Source organism: Scomber japonicus, chromosome 16, assembly GCF_027409825.1.
Source record: "Scomber japonicus isolate fScoJap1 chromosome 16, fScoJap1.pri, whole genome shotgun sequence".
NCBI lineage: Eukaryota > Metazoa > Chordata > Actinopteri > Scombriformes > Scombridae > Scomber > Scomber japonicus.
Window position 1 is genome coordinate 7,606,320 of NC_070593.1, and position 23,906 is coordinate 7,630,225.

The 23,906-nt window shown below is 41.1% G+C and overlaps 1 protein-coding gene across 1 annotated transcript in view; it reads right to left on the reverse strand.

The window, feature by feature from the left end:
* The window catches only part of zfyve26 (zinc finger, FYVE domain containing 26), a 22,688-nt gene extending 536 nt beyond the window's left edge, over window positions 1–22,152 (reverse strand). The window contains exons 1-42 of the mRNA XM_053336192.1: window positions 21,911–22,152; window positions 21,096–21,171; window positions 20,130–20,216; window positions 19,759–19,908; window positions 18,932–19,274; window positions 17,898–18,022; window positions 17,538–17,702; window positions 17,291–17,379; window positions 17,006–17,157; window positions 16,651–16,863; window positions 15,617–16,201; window positions 15,338–15,496; window positions 14,733–14,884; window positions 14,251–14,494; window positions 13,785–14,048; window positions 13,499–13,618; window positions 13,197–13,364; window positions 12,689–12,922; window positions 12,254–12,359; window positions 10,854–11,722; window positions 10,331–10,530; window positions 9,860–9,964; window positions 9,624–9,746; window positions 9,094–9,270; window positions 8,584–8,833; window positions 8,156–8,254; window positions 7,705–7,883; window positions 7,408–7,544; window positions 6,720–6,748; window positions 6,305–6,441; window positions 5,774–5,994; window positions 5,036–5,183; window positions 4,320–4,529; window positions 3,162–3,377; window positions 2,503–2,700; window positions 1,919–1,999; window positions 1,666–1,793; window positions 1,304–1,478; window positions 1,023–1,082; window positions 569–751; window positions 432–482; window positions 1–107 (exon numbers count right to left, since the gene is read on the reverse strand). The exon at window positions 1–107 is cut by the window's left edge and continues 536 nt beyond it. Of these exons, the coding sequence (XP_053192167.1) occupies window positions 1–107; window positions 432–482; window positions 569–751; window positions 1,023–1,082; window positions 1,304–1,478; window positions 1,666–1,793; window positions 1,919–1,999; window positions 2,503–2,700; window positions 3,162–3,377; window positions 4,320–4,529; window positions 5,036–5,183; window positions 5,774–5,994; window positions 6,305–6,441; window positions 6,720–6,748; window positions 7,408–7,544; window positions 7,705–7,883; window positions 8,156–8,254; window positions 8,584–8,833; window positions 9,094–9,270; window positions 9,624–9,746; window positions 9,860–9,964; window positions 10,331–10,530; window positions 10,854–11,722; window positions 12,254–12,359; window positions 12,689–12,922; window positions 13,197–13,364; window positions 13,499–13,618; window positions 13,785–14,048; window positions 14,251–14,494; window positions 14,733–14,884; window positions 15,338–15,496; window positions 15,617–16,201; window positions 16,651–16,863; window positions 17,006–17,157; window positions 17,291–17,379; window positions 17,538–17,702; window positions 17,898–18,022; window positions 18,932–19,274; window positions 19,759–19,908; window positions 20,130–20,216; window positions 21,096–21,171; window positions 21,911–22,113 (7,718 nt within the window). The 5' untranslated portion in view covers window positions 22,114–22,152. The remainder of the gene's footprint in view (window positions 108–431; window positions 483–568; window positions 752–1,022; window positions 1,083–1,303; window positions 1,479–1,665; window positions 1,794–1,918; window positions 2,000–2,502; window positions 2,701–3,161; window positions 3,378–4,319; window positions 4,530–5,035; window positions 5,184–5,773; window positions 5,995–6,304; window positions 6,442–6,719; window positions 6,749–7,407; window positions 7,545–7,704; window positions 7,884–8,155; window positions 8,255–8,583; window positions 8,834–9,093; window positions 9,271–9,623; window positions 9,747–9,859; window positions 9,965–10,330; window positions 10,531–10,853; window positions 11,723–12,253; window positions 12,360–12,688; window positions 12,923–13,196; window positions 13,365–13,498; window positions 13,619–13,784; window positions 14,049–14,250; window positions 14,495–14,732; window positions 14,885–15,337; window positions 15,497–15,616; window positions 16,202–16,650; window positions 16,864–17,005; window positions 17,158–17,290; window positions 17,380–17,537; window positions 17,703–17,897; window positions 18,023–18,931; window positions 19,275–19,758; window positions 19,909–20,129; window positions 20,217–21,095; window positions 21,172–21,910) is intronic.
* Between the last annotated feature and the right edge of the window lie 1,754 nt (window positions 22,153–23,906).

A 23,906-nucleotide genomic window follows, 5' to 3' on the forward strand; every position in this document is an offset into this window, starting at 1 on the left:
GCAGCCTGAAGGACGTCCTGGACCAACGGGCCTGCCCGGCTCGGCTCCAGTTTCACTGCCAGCAGGTACGCTGGCCGCAGCTTACTGCACTGCAGGTAGGCTTTGATCTGCACACAGAAGGACAGTGATGATGAGATTACGAAAACAGCAGTCTTTGATTTAGTCAATTTTCAGAGTCTGTAACCATGGATTTTGTTAGTGAAGGATACTAATTTGCTTGGGCAGATCATTCTAGTCCAGGGGAGCTAATAATGAGGAGTGAAACGTTTTATAGAAGAACATGCGTGATATCACTAGTAAAGGGAATACAGGATTACTTTCACAAGCAGAATGGCTGGCACTCAATGAAAGTGAAGTTAAAACAGGATCATTATGATTTCTTAATCTATAAAACACAGCCTGAAGAAAAAGCAATGAATTGTAGTCATTACCTTGCTCTCTGTGCTCTTAGCCTCCAGAATGAGGCTTTCCAGCTCCTTGGCCTAAATCAGAGAAAGAACAATAATAGTTGGACATGGAGGAAATTCAATATTAATTTTACTATCTTCAAGAAGTTTCTGTCACTCACGTCAGCTGGTCCCTTATCTGCAACAGACACACAGCTGAGGATGAGAGCATCACAGTCGTTTTTGGTGGCAGTGCCCGACTCGCCAACACATTTCAGCAGCTGCCGCACGGCTCCATACTGCCTATGACGGACCAGCCTTTGGCCGGCCCGCACGTAGACAGCCTGAGCCTCCAGCTGGAAGTCCTGCAGCAGGACAGAAGGGAGAAAGAGATATTCAAATATTTCAACATTTGAATGGAAAACCATCGGACAATAACCATATGGATTTTCCTTGTATTCAAATATTGTTGCTTTAATACTGTTTTTATTTGTTGTAAGAGTTAATCAGTTAATGAATGTTTATTCTTTGTATTCGTGACTGAAATCAAGAATATAAAATCTAATTACTTCTGCCATGACAGTTAGAAAGTTACATAACGTTTGACTTAAAATGATATCTCTTGTATAAACATACCTGTATGACTCTGTATGCAATGCCAAAACCTTCTTCAATGTTTTTTCCTCCAAGCATCACCTGCAATAAGACACATTCAGGATATATTACTGATTATAATGAAAAATATATACATTAAGTAATCTTAGAGAGTTTGACTTTAAAATACAACATCTCATACTATTTTGATTCAACCACAACTTGAAACCAGGGTTTTAACACATTAATAAAGTCTGTAGTGGGGTACTTTGGCATTTTAGCAACACTGATGTATACTGACAGAATCAAGAGTGAAACATCACCTTGCAGGCAACCTCCACCTTCATTGGGCTTCCTCCAAACAGTGTAGGTGGTGAATTGGACCCAGTGGATTTGGAGGAAGGTGTACTGGTCTGTGGAGCCTTGGAGGAGGCCGTCGTCTCACAGCGGTGGAGAAAACGGGTCACCTCTAGCTGGAGCTCTATTGTATTCATGTGCCTGATATAAAAATAAGACAAGAGAGGTGTGTTCAGTTTATAAAAAAAACAAAAAATGCAACTGACCATGTGCCAAAATATCTGTAGCAGAGTAATGGAGCACAAAAATACAGGGCCACATGTTTACTTTGCAGTTTTAACTATAGATACAATAATAACTAAAATACTATAAGTATATATTTAATCACCTGGATACGTCACTGGACGACATCATCTTCCTGAATGAGTTGACTTGAGACTTTCTCCTCCCAGCACCCCGACCTTGCTGCTCCTGCAGGTACGTCCTCAGGTGCTCTTTGGCTCTGACCAACCAGCGCTATACAAGACCAAAGTCAAGATAACAGACAGGTTCAACTCTCTCTAACCAGCAGGGAAACTTTTATTCATTTATTTATTTTTGACAAATGTATAACTGCAAAAAAAATGAGATGGATGACATACCTGCTGCTCTCCCAGCTGTTGGTATGAACTGGCCCCATGTGTGAAGAATCGGATGCAGGTCATGGCCGCACGCACATGATCCTGTCCAAGTGAAGAGCATTTTACATTTAAAGAGGTAATATTTAGTCATGAGTCAAAATTCAAACTCTAAAGGTAGTGAGAATTGCAAATGATCAGCTGGCGAATGATTAAACTTTTTATTATTATAAATCAAAAGAAAAAGAAACACCTCAACCCCATTCACTTTGAGCTGGTGCTGGGACACTAGTCAAGTAGAAAGATGAGGACCACACACAGACTTTGTCTTGTTTTACTTCAATATCATAATGAATAAAAGTCTGACATTTCAACTGCTGTCTTCATCAGGGGCCCTTGAGACGTCGAGCCTTTATTCATTAGGATGACAAAGTATAAGTCTGTGTGCAGTCCTCCTCTTTCAACTTGATTATATTAAATCAAGCCAGGAAACTTCATAGAAACATTGCTCTCCCAGCAGTCTTCCTTTACACTTTCAAATGACACTTCAAATTTAAAATACTCACAGGAAATCTTTTTTAAAAAAAAAAGGAAAAGAGGACTCTAACCATCATGAACTGCTGGATCTGGTAGAGAGTGTGGTAGCATTTCCGCCGCTGCAGGAATTGACAGGAGGCAATGAGGTAGCGGCTGCAGGCCTCCAGGCCGGGGTCTAGCTTTTCCAGTATCCCCTGCAGCATGCCAAGACGTCCCCGCTCCAGACTGGGCTGCAACACACCTTCTAGAAACACATCATCTGGGGAGTCCTGAGAAGGAAAATTTGTCATTATGTGTATTTGGGAAACTCTCTCCATACACAGCGGACATGATCAACCTTTTTTAAAGGTTTGATTAACCAACCTACAGCTTGTTTTTTTTGTATATGTTTACTATGTTGCATTTTTTGCCCAATTCATAGTGAATCATGAAGATTATAAATCCAAGTCACATGAACCCACATGCACCTTGTTAACCTGACAGAGTTCACTTAACTTGACATCCTGCTAGATTGGAGGTAACAGATTGGAGGTAGCAACAGAGAGCCAGATCAAATTTATCTCAACGCTAACTTAAAAGGAATGAGATTTCAGTCTTCAGACACATGCCTTGTGGTTGATATTTAACACCTCTGAACATACTTGGTTTAAATGACCCCCGAAGTTTTCTCATGATATGAGAGTCAGCTAAATATCACACCATAAGTCTAAATTCATACGCTGAACCTTACCTTATTGAGTAGATATGTTAGGGCCTCTGACATGCAGTCATGACGCATATAGAAGCTGATCAGTGCCAGGTGAGTGCCGTATGTATTCAGGTAGTAGAGACACTCCTGGTGGTGGCCGCTGTTCTGTGTCTGTGCGTCCGGTCGCTCCACAGGACCGGCTTCACACAGGGCATCCTCCAGCTCCCGCAGGGAAGCCAAGATGTCCTCACCAGAAGACTGACACAGACAAGGAAACACAAAAACAGCACAAAAAGTCACACAAAGGCTCATAAATGTACATGTGCAAACCCTGCAGATGTAATTCAATCTATTTAACCATCACATAACATAGGTCTTACTTTGGGTGCTTTATATTTAAGTCATAGTGTGAGAGGGTCAGATATAGTACGTGTCACTGAATAATAAACAACCGTGCAAGCATGTCAAAGTTCGGCCCCTTAAATCCAGGCCAACAGATACCACACATGTTAGTGCAAATGCCACTCATGCATGCTGTCTTCATCTCGATACGAAGGAGCCAAGCCCCCTTAGCATCATCCGATACCGTGGGAGATTCCTTAAGTATCATGTACCAGAGTGAAGGGGAGGGGGGAGGGGGTTTTAGCAGTTGTGTACTCTCTGAAGGAGTACTGAGTGTGCACATTAGAGGAGTGACTCTGCCTGACCTTGACTAAATGTTATTAACATGACTCAGCAGAAGAAATATACATTAGATTTCATATACATATTAAAAAAAAGGTAAAAGGGTAAAGGGTGACTTTATTGATCCTACTAGGGGGAAATTCAAAATTGACATAGTATTTCCAAAATTAAAAAAGAATTAAATTAAAAATATAAATTAGATTAAACAATAAAACAATCTCAAAATACTATATACAATAAATATACAAAACATTAGTGTGGGTGGGAGGCAGTGGGAGCTGTGGTGTTGTACAGTCTGATATCTATTTGTATGGTTCAAGTTCTCTTTGAAAAGGTCAGAGTGAATTTAAATTTGAACTAAAACTCATGCAGAAAGAAGTCAGGAGATGTTTAAGTGTAATGCTCATGCAGGAAAAATGACAATAATTACAAAGTCCTGCTTTTGAATAGGCTATAAGGCAGGATTACCATTAAAGTAATGATGTATTTGGATATAGAATAAGAGCGTTTTCTCACCGTGGCCAGAGTGGGTCGTACAGTCGTCTCGAGGTGCTGAACAATCTCTTGCAGCAGTAAAGGACCATGGTTGAGCTGGTTGCGGTCCACTGGGGGTTTCAGGCAGCGGGTAAACTTCTCTCGAGCCCCTGGTAGATTCCCTGCCTTCAAAGAGGCCATGCCCCATGCCTGCCACACACCGCCAGGGTCCAGGCCGCTCTTGGTAGACACCTAATGAAACAGCCAAGCAAGCAATCACAATGACAATTAATTTTTCTGATGCTTTCTACTGCAGTATTTTACCATGAGATGCATGATCCTCTAATCTGAAATAATGTAATGTATTTTTGAATAGCCTAGGAGAGGCAAATGAAATACATAAACATACAATGTTAACAACACAGTCAAATTTGGGAACCACTGGGCTATAAGTGCATGTTTTACCAGCAAATCTAATCGACAGGTATAACACATTTAATCTGATCTATTCAAATCCAGTATGAAAGAGGAACCAGGTATATTGTGCATGACTGAAACGTGACAATGGGAATAATTGTCCAATGCAGTTCATATCTCTTTAATTGTATTTAGTGTGTTTTCTGACCAGGAATGCAGTTGGAAAGTAGCTAAATCAGGTAATCTCTTTGTTTGAGACTATCATATTTTGTAAGGGTGCCTTTACATGTAAATTTAATAAAAAATAACATTTTAAAAAAATCAACCACCATCTGTCTCACCTCCACTGCTAGCTGGTAATGCTCTGCTTCCAACAGCTGGTTACGGAGGCGTGTGACAGCAGACGTCTCCAGTATGTCATCCAGAGAAGGAATATATTTGTAATTAGCCTTCACTAGAATCTTGAGCACGTCCACTTTGCTGATGTAACTGTGAAAAATAAAAGAAAAAGAAAAATGTGTGAACAATCTGTGCGTGCATTTGAGATAACTAGAGGAAGAAAAACAGAATACTGAGATTACTGAGAAATTGACATGCGACGAGTGATGATAAGTTTAAATCTTTTGAAAGTCAAAGTAATTCCTAGAGTTGACAACTTCTCTGACATGACCTCAACTGTCCTAATTCAGTGAACTTGACAAGTTTTGATTACCAGAGAACCAAATCGCTACATGTTATGTGTACAGCAACACTCTGATTAATCAACTTCCACAGAATTAATACCCAACTCCGCAGCTCCAAAAAGGTTTTTAGTCTCTTTTATGTAGTTGTTTTAGTTTTTAAGTGACCTGCTTGTGAAAAACACCTTGATGGAAACCAGAACTTAATTCGATGCCAATATTGCTCTATATCAACTGTTTAAAAATATGTTGGCAGTAATATATGTATAACGTGATAATATGTCAGTGGCATGTGTCTCTCAGCTCTCTCTCTGTCAACCTCAGATCACATCCCACCTACATATTTCTCTAATATAGCTTCTGAATAGTCTCACTCTACCACCTGGGGTTACGTCTCACCTGTCACATAAGGCAAGATCTTGGCTGCGGCCAACTTTGACAAACATCAGCTTGGCGCTGAACAGCAGCTGCCGCATGATGTCGGTGAGAAGGCAGGCGTCCACCTCCGGGTTAGTCAGCTTACGGGACAGGGAGTGGCAGTGTGTGATGAGCTGATGACCGCAGACTGTTTGGTCACTGTGCAGAGACAAAATGGCCACGCAGAGGTACGCACTGGGAGCCTTGGGGTGTTAGAGAAAGTGCAGAATTAGTCTTACTGTATTCACTGGGTTCATTTTACAAGAAGATAACTTAATACTAGTAGTTTCTTGTCAACTATTGCAGCTATTTAAGGTTGTTGTGAATATGAAGCGTAACTCTGAACTTGCTATTCTGTCCTAAAAAAACAAAACATATTCACTGCTTATATAATAAAATGAACAAGACATGAACTGAGAACCAGAATGTGTATTGGCATTCATCCCAGAACTCGTAAAAGTAACCTGCTGTTGCATCAGTGTCTTATGTAATTATACACATTTAAATCTAAACCTGTTCATAGTAGAACTCGCTCCGCAGCAACTGGTTCTCTGCAGGATTTGTGCCAAGTTGAATCTGCATTTGAACCACTTCAGGCAGATGCAGCATCCCATCAAGAGTTTCCTCTGTCACCACTGGACTTCCAGCCACTGAACAGACCAGCAGAGAGAGATTAGGTGAAAGCTCATCAGTACAGATTCTTCACATTACTGAGTACCAGTCTTCATTTTTGTCAAGGAAATGAGAAGGTGCATCTAAACTTTTGACTGGTACTGTACATTTTGCACATTTTTCAGAATGCATGTATCAGGATTTTACAAATTATCAATCAATAAACATTTTTTTACACATTTATCTCACACTGATATAGCAAAGTGGAAATAGTTCACAGGAAAGTGATGACGTAAAGTTTACAATGTTCATTTACCTTCAACTGGCTCCAGCTCGTCATCTGAACTGCACATGGAAAAAACACAAATATATTTCAAATCACAGTAACATGTTTTTTTGTTTGTTTCGTCTGCATTTAGATCTTTTTCCCTTTAAGGTTCCCACCCTGCCTCTGCTCCAAAAAAACCCTTTACATTTCAAAGGCCTTACAAACTAAAGGGCAAACATTTGGCTCTGTCCTGTCATTTCTCATTTCAGACACTTTAAAGATGTGGTACAAGGTCTGGTTTACATTTTGGTTCCTCTGCTTTGCATGAAGTGCAAATTTGACTCCTCTTGCACATGTCTGGAAAGGAATGAGGCACAAAAGAAATGCTGCTCTTTAGTAAAGTATATTTCTATTATTATTTTGTTTATCTCTCTTTCACTGTCTGTCTGTCTCTCTCCCTCACTGTTTCAGCCCAGCTACAGTCATTTTTTCCTTCCTTGTGTTGGATGAACCAGAGCCACAGATTTTACACCTGTGCTTTCCCCAACATTATATTTGACATACAGCTTCCTCTGCTGCAGTGGACAGTCTGCTGTGATAAATCATACCTCAAATACCTTAAATAACATGTTGCATGAGACCAAACACACAATTTCCAGCTGTGCGGCTTTGATATCCCCCTACGGTTTCATTTGAGTGGTCAGCCTTTGCATCACTTGAATCAGTAGTGTCTTACTCTGGGTAAAAGTAGGCGTAACACTGGTCACAGACTCTGACTTCATTTCCCAGACATCCCTCCACAGGCATTTTCTTCTCAGAGCACGCGTTACAAACCAGGCGGCCACATCTACGACAATGATGCCGTCTGTTAAACTAAAAGAGAGGAAAGAGACAAATGACCATTAACAACTTAGTTAATGTATTCATAAATTCCAGTCCAAAGTCTGGTTTAAGTTTTTTAAATTCAACTATGTGTATTTTAATTAAAAGGGCTTCTTTTTAATTAATGACAACACTTCCTTTCCACACCCACCATAGTGAACCTCTCCCTCTGGCAGACCATGCACACATGCTGCAGGGTGTCAGGGACCCAGTCCTTCTGGGCTGGTGGCTGATCTGGAGGTTTGAACTTGTCGTTCGAGCGACGTTTTCTCCCTACTGAGACTCGATCCTTCTCTGTGCTCTTTGAGGGCGTGTGTGTGGGCGTACTGCCTGTAATTAAACATGGGTGAGTACACAATAAAAAACATATACATTTATCAAGAAGAGCACAAGTTTCTAAACCAGAAACTTCAATCAACAGTCGTAATAACAGTATCTACCAATAAATTCACATTAGATATGAAAAGAAATGCCCCACAATTTATTTTATTGTGGTTTGAGAGAAAGAAAAAACAGATAGCAGACAAGGACAAGAATATGTCAACTCCAGCAGTTCTTCTATGTGGCTGAAAGTGTATTAAAACAACACTGATAGGGCTCACATGTAGAGGGTGTTGGAGAGTCCATCTGACTGGACGATAAGGAGTAGATCTCTTGAGCAGGACACTGCAACAGTGCATCATGGAGGCTGATTACAGAGTCTGAAAAATAAGAAGCAATGTATTCAGGCACTTCATAAATATCTGTTATTTACTGGGAGTAAACTCAGTAAAGTCCTAAACGGTACGTGTAGATTTGTGTCTATATGTCTCATCAGTTATGTATCAATACTATAAAGTGTATGTCATTGTGTGAGGGCTGGGTTTTTGAATTTTTTTATACTGGTGCCAAACAATACTTAAACACATAAGAACTTTATACGGTTGCTTACTCATAATTTGATGAAGAGTATGTATACAAGACTAAAAGTCTAATGAGGCATTCAAGGCCAGCTTTCTGTACTTCACAGTTTAACAGAAATAGCACTGACCAGATCGAGACCTCTCTCTGGGAGCACAGGAGAAGTCGAGTGCCTTGCAGGCGTAGTCTGCCAAAAGCTTATCGATGTCCTCAGCACCAAAGCCAGCCTCCTGTCCAACCACCAGACTCCTCAGAGTTCGTACCGCTACGTCCGCCCAATCCACCTTCAGATTCATCAACAGCTGCTCCAGCATCAGCAGGGGCTCTGACAGCAGTGGGAAATAGTCCTGTCTGGCGGCTGGAGGCAAGGTAAACAACACCTGCGGGAGGAAACACATTCACTGATATGAGCACAACATGCAGATATGGAGCCATTCAGCTGTTAGGGAAAAACAGCATCTACCAGATCTATTAATATCCGATACATTTTCTTTTCTAAACTGACATCTGCTGAATTAAAGAAATGAGACTTTGGATTATTGTTCATCCATCTTTGTCTTTTTCCCTTTGTGTTGAAGCACTTTGAGCTCAGCTGCTAGTATTGAAATTACATAAGTGCATCTTTTATACATCCACTAACCTTCGAGCCCAGATGAAGGGCATGAATGTGTTGCCGACGCGCTGGAGACACCTGCCTCTGGAAATTCAGAGTAAGGTAGTCTGCCAGGAAGTGACAGGCAGCCAATCCGGGGCGGCGGTCCAGAGCACGTTCACAAACGTCCAGGCCGACCAAAAAATCGGAGAGGCCCTCGAGTAGCTAAATTAACAAGTGATGGGAACAAAAGAAGATGAAAATAATGATGAATTAAAATGGCTGAGAGAAACTTTCATGTGATAATTAAATCATAATAAAAGAGTGTCATTAAATGCTGAAGACCTTAGAAAAAGCATACATTTACAAGGATGACGTGTCTTATATTTTTTATTTATATAAATAAACTGGGGACTTTTGCACAGAAGCACATAAACTGTACTGGATACTGTCAGTCACAGGGATAAAATCAGTGACATTATGAATTCCTGGTTGCTTTTCTGACAAATCTGCCACAGTTTTATAAAAGTTAAAGAAAGCATTTCAATATAAATTTAACCAGAAGTTGAGTGGTAGACCTGGAAAGCTTCATCTGTTTGTCCCTTCTCCAGCAGATGAAGCAAATGCTCAGTCTGCAGCTGTAGTCTCAGCTGTTCAGAAACAGGATAAAGCTCCACCCACTGCGTACAAAGAGCAAACTCCTGCAAAAATGGGATTAATAACATTACATTAAATGACTAAATATGTATACAAATATTAATGTCTGATTCAGATGTGTTTACTAACTGAACTTCTGCAGGTCTGCTGTACCTACCTTTGCCTCCAACATCATAGATAACATGGATTCAGAGTTTGTCTTAGACTCAGTCCTCAGTTCCTGCCAAGTAGCCCACGGCAATCGAGGTTGTAAATTTAACATCTATCAGAACGAAACAGCACAAATACAAAAAAGGCACATTGCATAACTGCAGAATGTAAGGTATAATTACATCAGTCTATATTAAAGAGAGACATGAACCAACACATACAGTACAAACTAAAATCAGACAGGTATAGACAGGTGGCCCAAGAATAAAACAAGATACTTTACAAATTTAACTTTCCAAAAGCAAGTACTGACTTGCAAGTTGGCACAAGCTCCATGCAGGTTCCCTCAAACTTCAAGTTGCATCTTAATAACTCTGTCTGAGTCTTTTATCTGATAACTTTAACACTTTAACTTTAACACATGTATATTTCTCTCTGTAGTCAAAATAATAAATCTGAATTCAGCTCTAAATATTACCCAGCGGTAGATGTCCAGTTCTTTCTTTTTAAGCTCTAAGTCTGTTCTCAGTGAGGCCTCTGTGCTCGCGTCATTGAGGCAGAACTCGAGCAGCTCCAGGCAGGCTGACAGAGGCCAGCGCTCGAGGGCCTGAAGGGCAACACGGGCTCGCAGGTTAGCATCCTGTACACGGAACAGCTGACCTATACCTTCATCTCCACCTGAACACACACAATCACATACACAACAAACATTTTAGTCACCTTTAAAACAACTGCTGCATTCAAATGTCTATAAATCTCTATAAAATAAATCTATAATTAAGTCTCTAAAGAGTAACCAGTGGCCATCACATTTTCTTAAAATGTCTTATTTCGTCTGAACAGTAATTGGAAGATATTCAATTTACTACAATATAAAATACAAAAATGCACATCTCTGAAAGTGGAACCAGCAAATGTTGTCTTTTTTTGCTTAATACATAGTTTATTAATCGATCACTGTCAGGAACCTTTATGTGCTGCCTTTTACCAGCGTTTCTCACCTTCTAAAGCAGCACAAGCAAGCAGACGGTCTCTAAGCGCCCCCTCCTGGCTGCAGTCTTGCCCATACAGCTCGAGCAGGCTCAGGGCTCGGCCCAGGTCTTTAGAGGTCAGAGCCTGCTGGAAGGCCTCAGCAGCCACAACCTGGGCAACTTCCTCCTGAGGCCCAGACAGCAGGAGACCTACGAGAGGTTTCCCACAGATAAGCGTGCCAAGTCCAGCAGAGCCTTCTTCACTCTCACTTAATGTGGTACCCAGCACAGGTTCGGCCATGGTGTGAAGGTAGGCCCGGAGAATGGGGAACTCCTTCAGGAGGTTATCAGCCTCACAAGAAATCTGCTCTCCATCCAGGACGACTTCTTTACGTCCACTGCGGAAATATCCAGACCATCCAGAGGTTTGTACCCGGGCAGGTTCTCCTTTACAGACACTCAAACATGCTAACGTGGCCAGTAGAGGGGAGCGAGATTTTAGGAAAGACAGGGCCGAAGGAGTGAGAAGAAAAGAGGAGGGGGAAGAAGAGGAAGAAGAGGAGGAGGACGAGGAGGAGGAGGAGGATGAATGAGAAGGGGGAGAGGAGGAGAGGTTGGTGGGTGTAGCTGAGCTGTCTTCCCCTAAGGCCTCAGACTCAAAGTTCACATCAGACTGAGGCTCAGTGATCCCCAGAGTTGACATGTGCTCCTGAGCGTGCTGTTGAAGCAGGACAGACAAACTGGCGAGTCCGAACACTCCGTCATCGTTCTTGACCTGACGGATGTCTTGTTCCACACCTGGACAGGAGACCCACACAGGCAGAGTGTCACAGCATCGCTGGACAATCACCTGCTGGACGCTCAGTCGCAGACCTTCCTGCTGCAGCAGTGACAGCACCCTGTAAAAACAACAGGACACAATTTAGAATTAAAGCAAGCAATCGTCCATCTTTCACCATCATTGACATATTAATGTCTTGGTCTACTCAAGTTTAATATTAAACCTCAAACCTGGCAAAGCTTCTACTGTGTGGAACATGTTTAATCATCTCAACTCATTCTTGCTAATATTCAGCTATCAAGCAGAACGTAATAACTGACTAACCAGATAATTTGATCAAAAATAAATTATTTCCATTATTGTTACTGTAAGCCAGGACAAGTGTGACCTGACAACCAAAGCAGCATTTCTGAATATGTTGAGAAGTGTCCAGTATAAATGAAACCACACAATCATTTCAACAGTACTTCAGTTTTTCATTGTCACAGTTTGGTTACACAAGGCATTCTTTTGAAACACAATAGACCAGCTTTTCAGCAGAACAATGCAATCAATCACAGCTTTGTCCAGCCATGAGAAAAACATGACACGACTATTACAAGCTGATGCATACTTGTTCACACCGATGAGACGTAAACATTGTGTGTACCTGTCAGGTGACACCTGTCTGTCAAACAGCAGGTGGGAGAGAAGCTGCGATGGAGCCTGAAGTAACACCAGTAAAGGATTCCCCAGCTTCACTTCACCGCTCTGATCTGAGAAAAGAAGCAAGAGAGGCGAGTCAGAATAAAAGCAGCTGTAGATAAAAACAGTCACTGTCAGCTAATCAGGCAGATGCAGCAGAAATAATTTTGATGTTGTTATCAAATTACTGTCAATTTACTTTCCTTTACCAGCTGGGAAAACAAAGGTGAAGAAAATAATCTGAATCATCAAGAATCTTTAATAAAATAGAACTATGCACTGTATTATTTGTCAAACCCGTTGTATGAAAAGCATATAGCAGAAGAATCTAAAAACTGATGCTTCTCTTATCAACAACCTGGAAATCACATCATCTCCACTCATTACCAAACTTTTTTACCTTCTGAACTAAGGCTGCGCACCAGTACAGATGCTAGTGTGTTGACATAATCGAGGAAACTGCGCACAAAATCTGGTCTGGCGAGGTATCCATCTGGCTCGAAGGGACAGAGCTGGTCCAGAGAACGAAGCAGCTGCTTCATGCTAGAGCGCACAGGGTGGGCGTCCAACTCTGATTGCTTCAGATTGGCCTGCTCCACCAATAGAGCCAGAAGAGCGTTGCCCACGTTGGCCTCTGTTACACAAGAGGTAACATCAAAAATACATTCAGACTTTTTCATATGAGGATTAAAACACTAGTCCTGCAACAAGTTTGTTTTTTGACATTTCTCATTCTTCATTTTAAAATTGTATCAAACAATATCTACAATAAATCCACATACGTACCAAACAAAAGCATAAAACATGATTGACAGGATTAGCTCAACTGTGTTATCTGATATTTGACTACCAAAGGTAAGTGAATGATAACTTTATTATGTCTAAAAAGCCATGTTCACTGAGCTGACCTGTTCCATCTGTAGCAGTACTCAAAATGTGTAGGATGCTCTCCAAGCGTTGTGCAAGACTGAGGCGAGCAGCGATGAACTCTTCACTCAGTGTTTGGTGGCAACAGAGCAGCACTTCCTGGATGCAGCAACCAAATGGACTGGCAAACACTTCTTCCCCGACAGCTTCTATGAATAAAGATGGATCAAAAAACCATTCTGTGTACTCTGTAAATTTTTCATTTTATAAGTCTGGTCAGAACCTGCATCTACAGGGCATTGTGTTATTTCCATTATTAGAGTAGATAGAGAATAGAGCTCACCTGTTTTGACAGAGCTCTTATTACTGGCAGAATGATTCAGGATCTTGTTGATCTGCTGTAATACCATGGGAAATCCACAGATCCCTTCAGAATGAGGAACCTTTGGGTCAACTCTCACTCCTGGAGAAGCAGACGAGGGGAGAAAGATCAAAACAAAAACTAATAACAGTACAAAGCAGATGAAATTGTATGTGATCTTGTCTCAATGTCAGAATAAATTTCAACATTCAACATTCCTAAGAACTTCTAAGAACTCTAAAAACATCCTAAAATGTAGGTTGTGTACCTCGAGCCTCCAGGCTGCCGTTCAGTCTGCGCTCTGCTGTGTCCAGCAGCTGCCGGGACGTCTTCCAAAGCTGACAGTGACAGCAAGCCAGGTCAAAGGCGGCCATGGCTGCTGGGCTGAGCTCCTCCAGCAGTGTGTAAAAGAGGCCAGAGGGCTCTGTGGAGCATCGGCTCAGCCAGTAGCCTTCCTCCAGTGAGGGCATCGGGTGAGCAGGGGTGCTGAGGAGACGGTCTGCTATGTCTGAGATGGAGTAGAAAGCCACACCTGCACACAGATGTCAGATCAGCTGTCAAACTTAGACATTAAAACAATTAAACTGGGTTACAAGGAGCACTTGGCCAAGATTGGACAGCACTTTAACAGATGGTATAACACACATTCATATTCCTCAGATTAACAGCAACAAAGCAATCTAAGAGAGATGAGAGGTAGTGAAACAGTGAAACAGTAAAACAGGAGGTCCAACCTGCAGCAGCAGCACTTCCGATGGCCTGCAGGGTCGACCGCCCGCTGCTGCCCAGCCGACTCCTCCCAGTACCAGAAACAGCCGTTGACACCAATCCCTCCGAAGAGGAAGAGGATGAAGACATCGACTGGCTCTCCATCTTCTGCTCCACCCGACCCAGCTCCACAAGGACTTCTTTGTAGCGCTCCATGAACACCAGCTCACCACAACAGGCAGACGCCTCCAGATCAAACACCAAAGACACCTGAAGAGCAGCCAAGAAATACACAGGACTGAGCCAAGTACACTCCGACATTACCGACAAACAATCAATAGAGTGCTGGTGTAACAGATGTTGCTGATTTAATAATACTAATCAGTCTTTATTCTAAAAGGTTTTCAAGATTAGAAGATTCAATACCTTAATTAGTACCAAACTAAACTAAACCAAATATGTCTTTTTTGTTTTATAATCATAATAAAGATAACAGTTTTCAACAGACCTGATGTGCCTCCATGAAGTTTCCTCGTCGGATGCAGGACATGAGTAGCGACTCAGGAGGGGACAACATGGCGGGGACCACCCAGCTGTGGGGACCTCCGCATGGACAAATCTCCAGTTCGACAAAACCTCCAGCTACCGCTCCTCCACCATCTAACAAAGAACAAATAATGTTATTAAATACACAAATATATATAAAATTTCTTCATAAGGAAAATCTAAAATTACATTTTCTGAAGAATAAAAACTACAATGAATCTTCGTGAATAAAGAAGAGACAGAATCCAATTTCCAATATAAATATGTTCTCAAAGAATATAAAGAATATAAAAGCAAGTTATCTCAATTTATTATGATGAGCTGATGTGGACCTTCATCTGCTTTAAAAAGTCTAATAGACAAACAAAAGTTTCTCAATCAGTTTCTCATAACTATAATAAGTTAATTTCATATAAAATCATGTGTGCTTTCGCTCTCTGGTTTCTTATATAAGTTATGAAGGTGTGACAAACATAAAATTAAATCTGATTTGATGTGATTGTAACAGTACAAATTAGAAAAGAATCCAGTCAGTAAGCAAAGGTGAGACTGATATTTACTCCTCACCTGATGTACTTGTGCTGACTTCTCCGTTGTGTTTCTCTATGGAGGTTTGTCTTTCTGCAACATGTCTCCTCTTCCTTCTCCTCAGACTCGAGCTCTTGCTGCGTCCCACAGAACTGGCAGAATAGCTGACCGCTGACATCTGGAGAGGACTTTCTGAACCTGCAAATGAGTTTACCATCAAGATTGCCATTAAGGCAGTAATCAGGGTAAATTTAAGTTGTCATTGATTTTCTGTCACAAAAGTAAAAGATAAGTAATATAACAGCTTGTGCATCTCACCACTTCTGCTGCCCTGATTGCTGTTGATGATCTGCAGCCTCCACTGAGCCTCCGCAGTACGTTTGGATAACCTCTGCAGACGAGCCCCAAAAGTCTCAGCTGTCACCGAGCAGCCGAGGCTCTCCGCCACCTCCGTCTCTCGAAGCAGTGCTCTTCCTGCCTCCTGCCCCTCCTGTTGGCCTACTACACACATACCCTCAAGCCCTTCTTTAAGCAGCTTCAGAAAACCCTCCATAGACGTCACATCAACCAGAAACCCCCTGCATCCCTGGGTGAAGTGTCCCAGGTCCAGGTGACTGCAGTGAGCTGCATGTTGCTTCTGGCTGTGCTCAGTCTCAGCTGTTTTGGCTTTGATCCCTGGTTCCACGTTTGTGTTTCTTGCATCTGGTGAAAAGACTGGATAAGTGGTATTCCCTGTATTTATATTTGGACTTGTGTCCTTTTGTGTTTGTAGAGCAAAGTCAGCACTGGAGAGGAAGAGAAGAGAGAAGATGTTCTCCAGGAGCTCCAGGCGGAACATGGCGGGCACGGCCTCCAGGTAGAGCTGGCACTCTGACAGGTAGTGTAGGAACTGCAAATGGAGACCTGTAATACAAAAAAGAGACAAAACAAGGTCCTAACATGATTCAGAACTACATTTAAGAGGGAAGCAATCAATGAAAGACAACCTTGTAACCTTTTAACTATCAAGTTTTGAAGAACAATCAATCACACATGGACAAAGTAATGTTTTAATGAATGTTAGTTTTGAAGACCAGAAGAATTGCATGGCTATCAATTGTGTTTGTTTAGCATCATCATTTGTTGTCTGTTCATTTGTAGATTTTGTTGTGTGACTATAACTGGAATAATATGTTCTTTAAGATGTCTTTTTTAATCTTAGCTACACAAGTAATTAGTGGTATTTGTGTGGAGTTTTTTTTCTCAGTAACTGTACTTGTTACCACACTATCAAAATAAACTATCGACGTGTTAAAACATCAATGTCTAAAAATCAGCCGACAGTCACACATCACTGCAAACACCCTGCAAACCTTCTGAGGAAGTTGAAGTTTGATTTTGGTCCATCTCTGTTTCAGATGGCTGCTGCTGCTGCTGCTGCATGGACTCACACTCGCTGCAACTTGAGTATTTATGTGCATTTACACAGAGAGCGTAGATGGCATACTTCATGGCACAGAAGCCCTGAAACAAAATAATATTCCTCTGCACACCAGGGCTGAGAGTAGTGATGGCCTCAGTTTCCTCTGCAAGAAAAAAAAGAGAAGATGGTGCAAGGTGACATTACTAAGAAACATAACGTACGTCATTCTTTCAGCAGTTGAGCACACAAATTAATTTAAGAATCTCACAGACAAATGAAATAAGAAGGATGATAAAGACACTGACCTGTTCCTGGTGAATTTGGCAGTTGCTGTAGCAGATCCAATATCCTCCGCTCTTCAAACTGAGCCAAAGGAGTCAAGGAATGCAGGATATAGAGGGCTGAGTGATTGTCAAGAGTGTGAAGCTGCGCCAGCAAAGCCTCCATGGAAATCCCTCTGCACAGAAAGAAACAAGATATAGCAGCAAGTGAGTAATGATGAAAAAACCCTAATTAATTATAAACTGCTACTGGACACAGGTGGAATTAAACACTGGTCACATTTTAAAAAGCACAAAACATATGCTTACGGATTATTGTTTTTACACCATTCAAGTATTCCAAGCTGAGATGACAAAAGATTGGCAAACTCCTGCAGAACAGAGTCATTGGCTGATGCCTGAAAAGATTTAAAAGATTGTGTATAAGCAAATTACCACAGCAGAGTGTATAAAATAGTAATCCATGTACTGATTTCTGACTGTTGTTTGACTTAAATTATACTTAAATTGTAGATGAGATTAGAAGTGTGGACAGGTGAATGATTTCAGCCCTGACCTGCTCACAGTGAAGGACGCTGAGTAGCGTTTGAGCTGAATCCAGACTGCGACACTGAGTCCATCCCAGCAGCAACAGCAGCCGGGACAGAGGCTGGAACTCCAGCTGCAGTAAGTCCTTCAGCTGAGAAAACCCCTCGTGTTTAATCAGATCCAGTCCAGTAACCTACAGGAAGGACCAATCTTATTACATTATTGAATTTCATCACATGCGGTTGCTAACCAACTTTACTCGACCAACTCGACTTCTACTAATTATAAAAAATGCAGAGGCATAAAACTCCTAAAAGAGGACAGTGTACACTTTCCTACTTTTTTTAGGGAATTTACCATTTTTTTCCAGTGGTTAAAATCCACTTACCAAGACCTGCTCAAGGAAGTGTTTTCCGCTACTAAGGCACTCAAAATAGATGGTTTTCCAAATGGATGGTCGATCCTTGTGGCAACATAAACTGAGGGCCAACTTCTCTGCTTCAGGGAGGTCCACTAGGAAGAAGAAAGAAATATCTTAAAATACCATACTATTTTAAAAACAATGAAAGTGTTGCAAGGGAACACTTAAAGTTGCAAGACAAACTAAAGTTGTCTTGAATACAAAAAGTATAGTTAGAAAAACAGAATATGATTTTTCCTCTTAGTGAGTCTGAAAATAAGAGATGATGGGAGGCAGTGAGGAGAAAACCAATGTCCAACACTGCATCTCTTCTTTTTAGCTTTTCCCTTATATGACCCTGGTGTGTGTCATTAGTGTAATGTTTATATATCAGGCAAACTATAAACCACCAATCCATCATCGCTGGTATCATCATTATCACATTATCAACATTTCCTTTTTTTGGATTTACATTATTGTAAATTAACTATTTTGAGTTTTTGACGTACAAAACAAGACATTGGATGATGTCACTTAAAGCTAAAAGCTTTAAAGATATTCTGATTCAGTCATTTTTCATACATTTGTGTTGTTTTATACACCAAATGATTAATCGATGAATGGAGAAAATTATCAACAGCTACTATAAAACTTTAGGAAGTCTGTGTAACTCTACCAAACTGCCAAAGAGCAATAAAAGCTGCTGCATTAAATCATTGTGAGACACAACGTAGTGACCACAGAAGCAGAAGTGTGATTTAAAAACAGGAAAGAGGTGATGGCAACGTTTCTCCTCTAATACTGCAAGCAGAAAAGTCCCTTTATATAAAAGCTATAAATATCTCAACGGACTCAGTATTAAACACAAAGCAGAGGAGGAACTGATTCAGAGGAACATACAACTCCCCGCGTGAAAGTTGTAGTTAGATAATAGATTAATATGGCACTACTAAAAATGTCACATAACTACATTAACTGGGCTCATCATTATCAGAGTGACAATTAAGCCCACTAAAGACTACCTTGTGTGTCAGGTGAACTCCTCAGCAGATGATCCCTCTGAAGCCTCAGAGCGGTGGAGCAATACGCAGAAACCAGAGCATCACATCGCGGGCGTAGCAGCGAGCTCAGGACCCTCTCCTCTTTCAGGGGTCCGTCTCTGGCTGCCCACAGAGCTTCGCACAGCGCCTCCAACTGTCCGCCGCTGTTTCTACGAGGGCTCCACGGCATCACAGCCAACACAGCGTATATCTCCTCCACCCACTCCTCCGTCTTCTCAGGCCGTCTCTCCGGCTTTCCAAGTTTCTTCATCAGGTGTTGGATGAACGTGTGCTGGAGAGTTTGGTCCTCTGAGCACGACTGGTCCTGAAGGATGAAAGATGGTGGAAGTGAAGAAACTGGAGCAGGATTGTGATTTTTAAATGTATATTTGCTAAAAGTATATTTGTATGTTTGATTGTAAAAATTACTGGACTGAGCTAGAATTTACAAATATAATATGATGTAATCTTACTTTATAACATACTTTATAAACAGTAATAAACACAGAAAAGTCATTTTTAAGTTATATATGTTGTCAGTTCTGATATATTAAACTGTAGCAGTAACAGTAACTGTAAATTTGACTTATTTTATGTTGAAACTATTTCAAATTATAGCTTTGCATTTAAAAACACCCAGACATTATTGTTATATTGTTATGTATGTTTTACTAGCTTTCCGTCAGTATAAGAAAACTATGTGCACACAGTACAGACAAGAAACATATTCCAACAAATTAAACATTGTGCAAGTTAAATCTCTTTTTTATTTACAAATTTTTTCATAGTTATTTTCTGCTTGATTCTACCTGTAAGAAATGTGCTAGCGCCTGGGCGAGTCTGGGCTTCTTCTTCTCCAGTAAGGTTTGAAGACAAGACTCAACAGCAGCGAGAGGCATCCTTGAACTGTCTGCAGTCTTTTGCTCAGACTGTGTGTCCAAGAAAGCTTGATGCAACTCCTGCTGAAAGATAATTCATCTCAGTTCTGTATTGTGTGTGTTAACATGTCAGTCAGTGGAAACATGAAGAAAAACAGAGAACAGACACAACAGATCAAAGCTAAATCATCCTTTAAACAAGTTAATTTGATTTTTTTGTTAGTTGGGTAAAATGCTTTTGCTATTAACTACTTTACCAACTGCAGATTAGATTACAGACCAAAAGGAGAAATGACAGTAACCTTGAGAACAGTCTGTGTTATGCCCTCTGACCCCAGCTCCTCCAGCAGCAGGAGGAACTCCAACTCCCTTCTGATGTTGGGAGAAACCTGCAGTGGAGAAGAAAACCAGGTTTTTAAAAAGAAGAGTTTTAAATGTTATTATCCCTCCTGTCGTCCTCCCAGGTCAAACTGACCCCATCTCTTTTGACTGTTCCTTCTTTCCTTCCTTCCTTCCTTCCTTCCTTCCTTCCTTCCTTCCTTCCTTCCTTCCTTCCTTCCTTCCTTCCTCCTTTCCTTCCTTCCTTCCTTCCTTCTTTCCTTCCTTCCTTCCTTCCTCACTCCTTTCCTTCCTTCCTTCCTGACTCCCTCCCTCCCTCCCTCCTTACTCCTTCCTTCCTCCTTTCCTTTGTTCCTCTTTTCCTTCCTCCCTCCCTCCTTACTCCTTCCTCCCTCCCTCCTTACTCCTTTCCTTCCTTCCATCCTCCTTTCCTACCTCCTTCCTTCTTTCCTACCTCCTTACTCCTTTCCTTCCTTCCTTCTTTCCTTCCTCCCTTCCTTCTCTCCTTACTTCCTTCCTCCCTCCGTCCCTCCCTCCCTCCCTCCTTTCTTCCTTCCTTCCTTCCTTCCTTCCTTCTCTCCTTACTTCCTTCCTCCCTCCCTCCCTCCCTCCTTCCTTCCTTCTCTCCTCCCTTCCTTCCTTGACCTGAAGACAACAGGAGGGTTACGTCACACAGTCTGTAGTGTTTCATCCCATTTCAAAAGCCTGTGAAAGGGCACAGTGCAGTTTTGGAGTTTGTATTTCTGGTTCTAACAAAGATTCAAAAACAAAATGTGATGTGAGCAGAAACAAACGTGATCTCAGATATTATATAAGGATAGCAAGTCTCAACATTTCTGGGTTAAGGTGTGGCTTTTCACTGTGCAGCAAACAACACAGAAAGCTGCAATCTACACATATTCTATGATGGTTTACATATTATTTATTACCTGCTCTTCTGTCCATTTCTCCAACACCTGAAGCCAAAACCAAGCCAGTTTGTGTGGACTGCCGACAGACTCCCATCTAGAAAATCATCAATTACATAAAATCATTACATTAAAAGCACCACATTTCCTTCCTAATACCAACTTCAATACGTGAACTTGCATATCGGCTCATAACAAGCACCAATATAATGCATTAAAAAACACTTTAACAGCTGTATAGCACTAACCCTGTATGGATGTGATATGATAGCATCTTCAAATATTTTATAAGACTAATATACATGTTGCCATTTTACTGGTTAGACTTTCCAGTGTACAGTATTACCAAATTGCTGCCGTTTTACTAACTGTTAAAGCTACATTATTTACTGGAGATCAATACTTCTTCACCTCTCTATAACAGTAATTGCCAGTGGCTGCACAGGACAGTTTGCTGTGTAGGAAGAAGACCAATTGATTTCCAGGAAAACTGCCCTTTCATCCCAGTGTGAAACTCCTTTGAAATGTATTAATAAATTACATGGTATTGATTCGGTGCATAGACCTGAGGCACCATTTAAGGCTGTATCAGAAGAATATTCAATACTGGTATCAGTGTTGGAACAACTCTAAAAAGCACAAATTTAAAAGCAACTATATCCACAATATTGCTGACTACATGATGATAACACAAAAAATAGAAAAGCTGGTTGTCCTCACATGACCAATTATATATGACAAATGTAACTCTAAATGAACCCCCATCAAAGTTAAAATATGCAAATAATCTGCATTTTAATGAGCTCGAAAGACAAAGAATAATCTGCGTGACTCACTTTAAAATGTACGGCTGGCAGACGATAGCTTTAATTATGTCCCGGAGGTTTTCTGAAAGTCCTCCTGCCGAGTTCACCAGCTGTGGCACACAAGCGCTCGCCAGCTCCCACTCTCCGTGCTGCAGGCACCTTTTGAAGTACTCAAACAGGTCCTGGAGGGAGGTCTCAGCCTCACAGCCGAAGGGATGCATGGTCGCTTTCATTGTGACGCTCCTCTGCTCAGTGCTCACAACTGGGGAGCACCTTTACGACCATGTAGCCAAGGAGGAGGATGAGCTTTCTTCACCTGGAACAGAAATAAACAGTACTGATATAGGATTTACCTGAGCTATTTGAAACACGATAAGGTGATTGCAAAGTCAATATATTGAATATTGTGGTGATCGTCCTGTGTGTACCTGCTCATAGCTAAATATCTTTTCATTTTGAGATGAATGTAATTGTGCATGGCTCTTGTTTAACCCTCCTGTTGTCCTCGAGTCAAGGAAGGAAGGAAAGGATGGAGGAAGGATGGAGGGAGAAAGGAAAAGAGGAAGGTAGGGGGGAGGAAAGAGAGAGAAGGAGGGAGGGAAGGGAAGGGAAGGGAAGGGAAGGGAAGAAGGAAAGGAAGGAAGGAGGGAGGGAGAGAGGACGGAAGGACAGACGGAAGAACGGAAGGAAGGAAGGAAAGAAGGAAGGGTCAAAGCAGATGGGGTCAATTTGACCCGGGAGGACGACACAAAGGTTAATAAAGACTAATAATAATGATAAAGTAGCTTGTTTAGAGAATTTTATCCAATATTCATTTTAGAGCTGCTGCAATGATTCGTAGATTAATTGATTAGTTGAACCACCAACTACTACATGAACCACCAACTATTGTGATAACTAATTAGGAAACTAAAGGGCTTTAGAGTCAGCTGTCATAATCTTGAAAGGACATACAGTATGTAAGCCTGAGCCAGAGAGAGTCCTCAGTTACAACATCTCTGTCTGGTATGGTCACCTGACTTTATTTAACAAGAACAAGCTGTACAGAATTGTCAAAATGGCAGGACCTAAAAAAAACACTAGAAAACCTACACAGCGCTGCAGTACACAGAAAAACTATGAACATATTAGATGATGAAACCCACCCCCTCCACTCTGAGTTCAAGCTGCTTCCCCAAGGCCTATAAAATACACATGGCAAGGAAAACAAATCTACAAAGACTCTTTTATTCCAAATGCAATTTCTATGGTCAACAAGCTATGGAAAGCTAGATGAAAGGGAGGTGTACTGTAGCTAAGAGCACTATAAATGGGCTGGTTGGTGCTTTCTGCCTTATACCTGATATGCATGCATATGTGTGGGGACTGGCAGGGAGGGGGGGGGCGGGGGTACATGTGATGTGTAATGGAATGAATGTGTTTATTATATGTACTCTATGTGTTTTATATACTATTCTTACCAGTGAGACCAAAGACAATTTCATCATGCAGGTCATGGCAATTAAGTATTTCTATTCTTATTCATTATTTGGAGCTTTTAAAGTAAAAAAGAAGTCTAAATTCAATGATTCCAGCTACTCAAATGTGAATATTTTCTGGTTGCTATGGTAATGAACTGAACAACTTTGGGTTACAGACTGAAAGAAAATTGAGGACGTCATCTTGGGCTTTACAAAACAGTGACTGACTTTTTTTTCACCATTTTGTGACATTTTATAGACCAAACAACAATCCACAGATCAACTGATAATTAAAAATAGTCATTAGTTGCAGTCATAATATATTTTCTTTGCTAACACACCATTCAGAAGTAAGACTCGTACCACAGATGAGAAGTGCTCATGTCATATGTTACTTTTTTCTTTTTTTTTTGATGATTTGACATTTTTCCAGTTATGCCCTGAGTGCTCATTGCAGACAATGATTTATGAATGAGTCTGCTGGTTGCACGTGACCATTTAATTTGTTTTTAAACTATGGCAAACTCTCAGCTGTATCCTCATATCACCATTTCAACATTTGTACA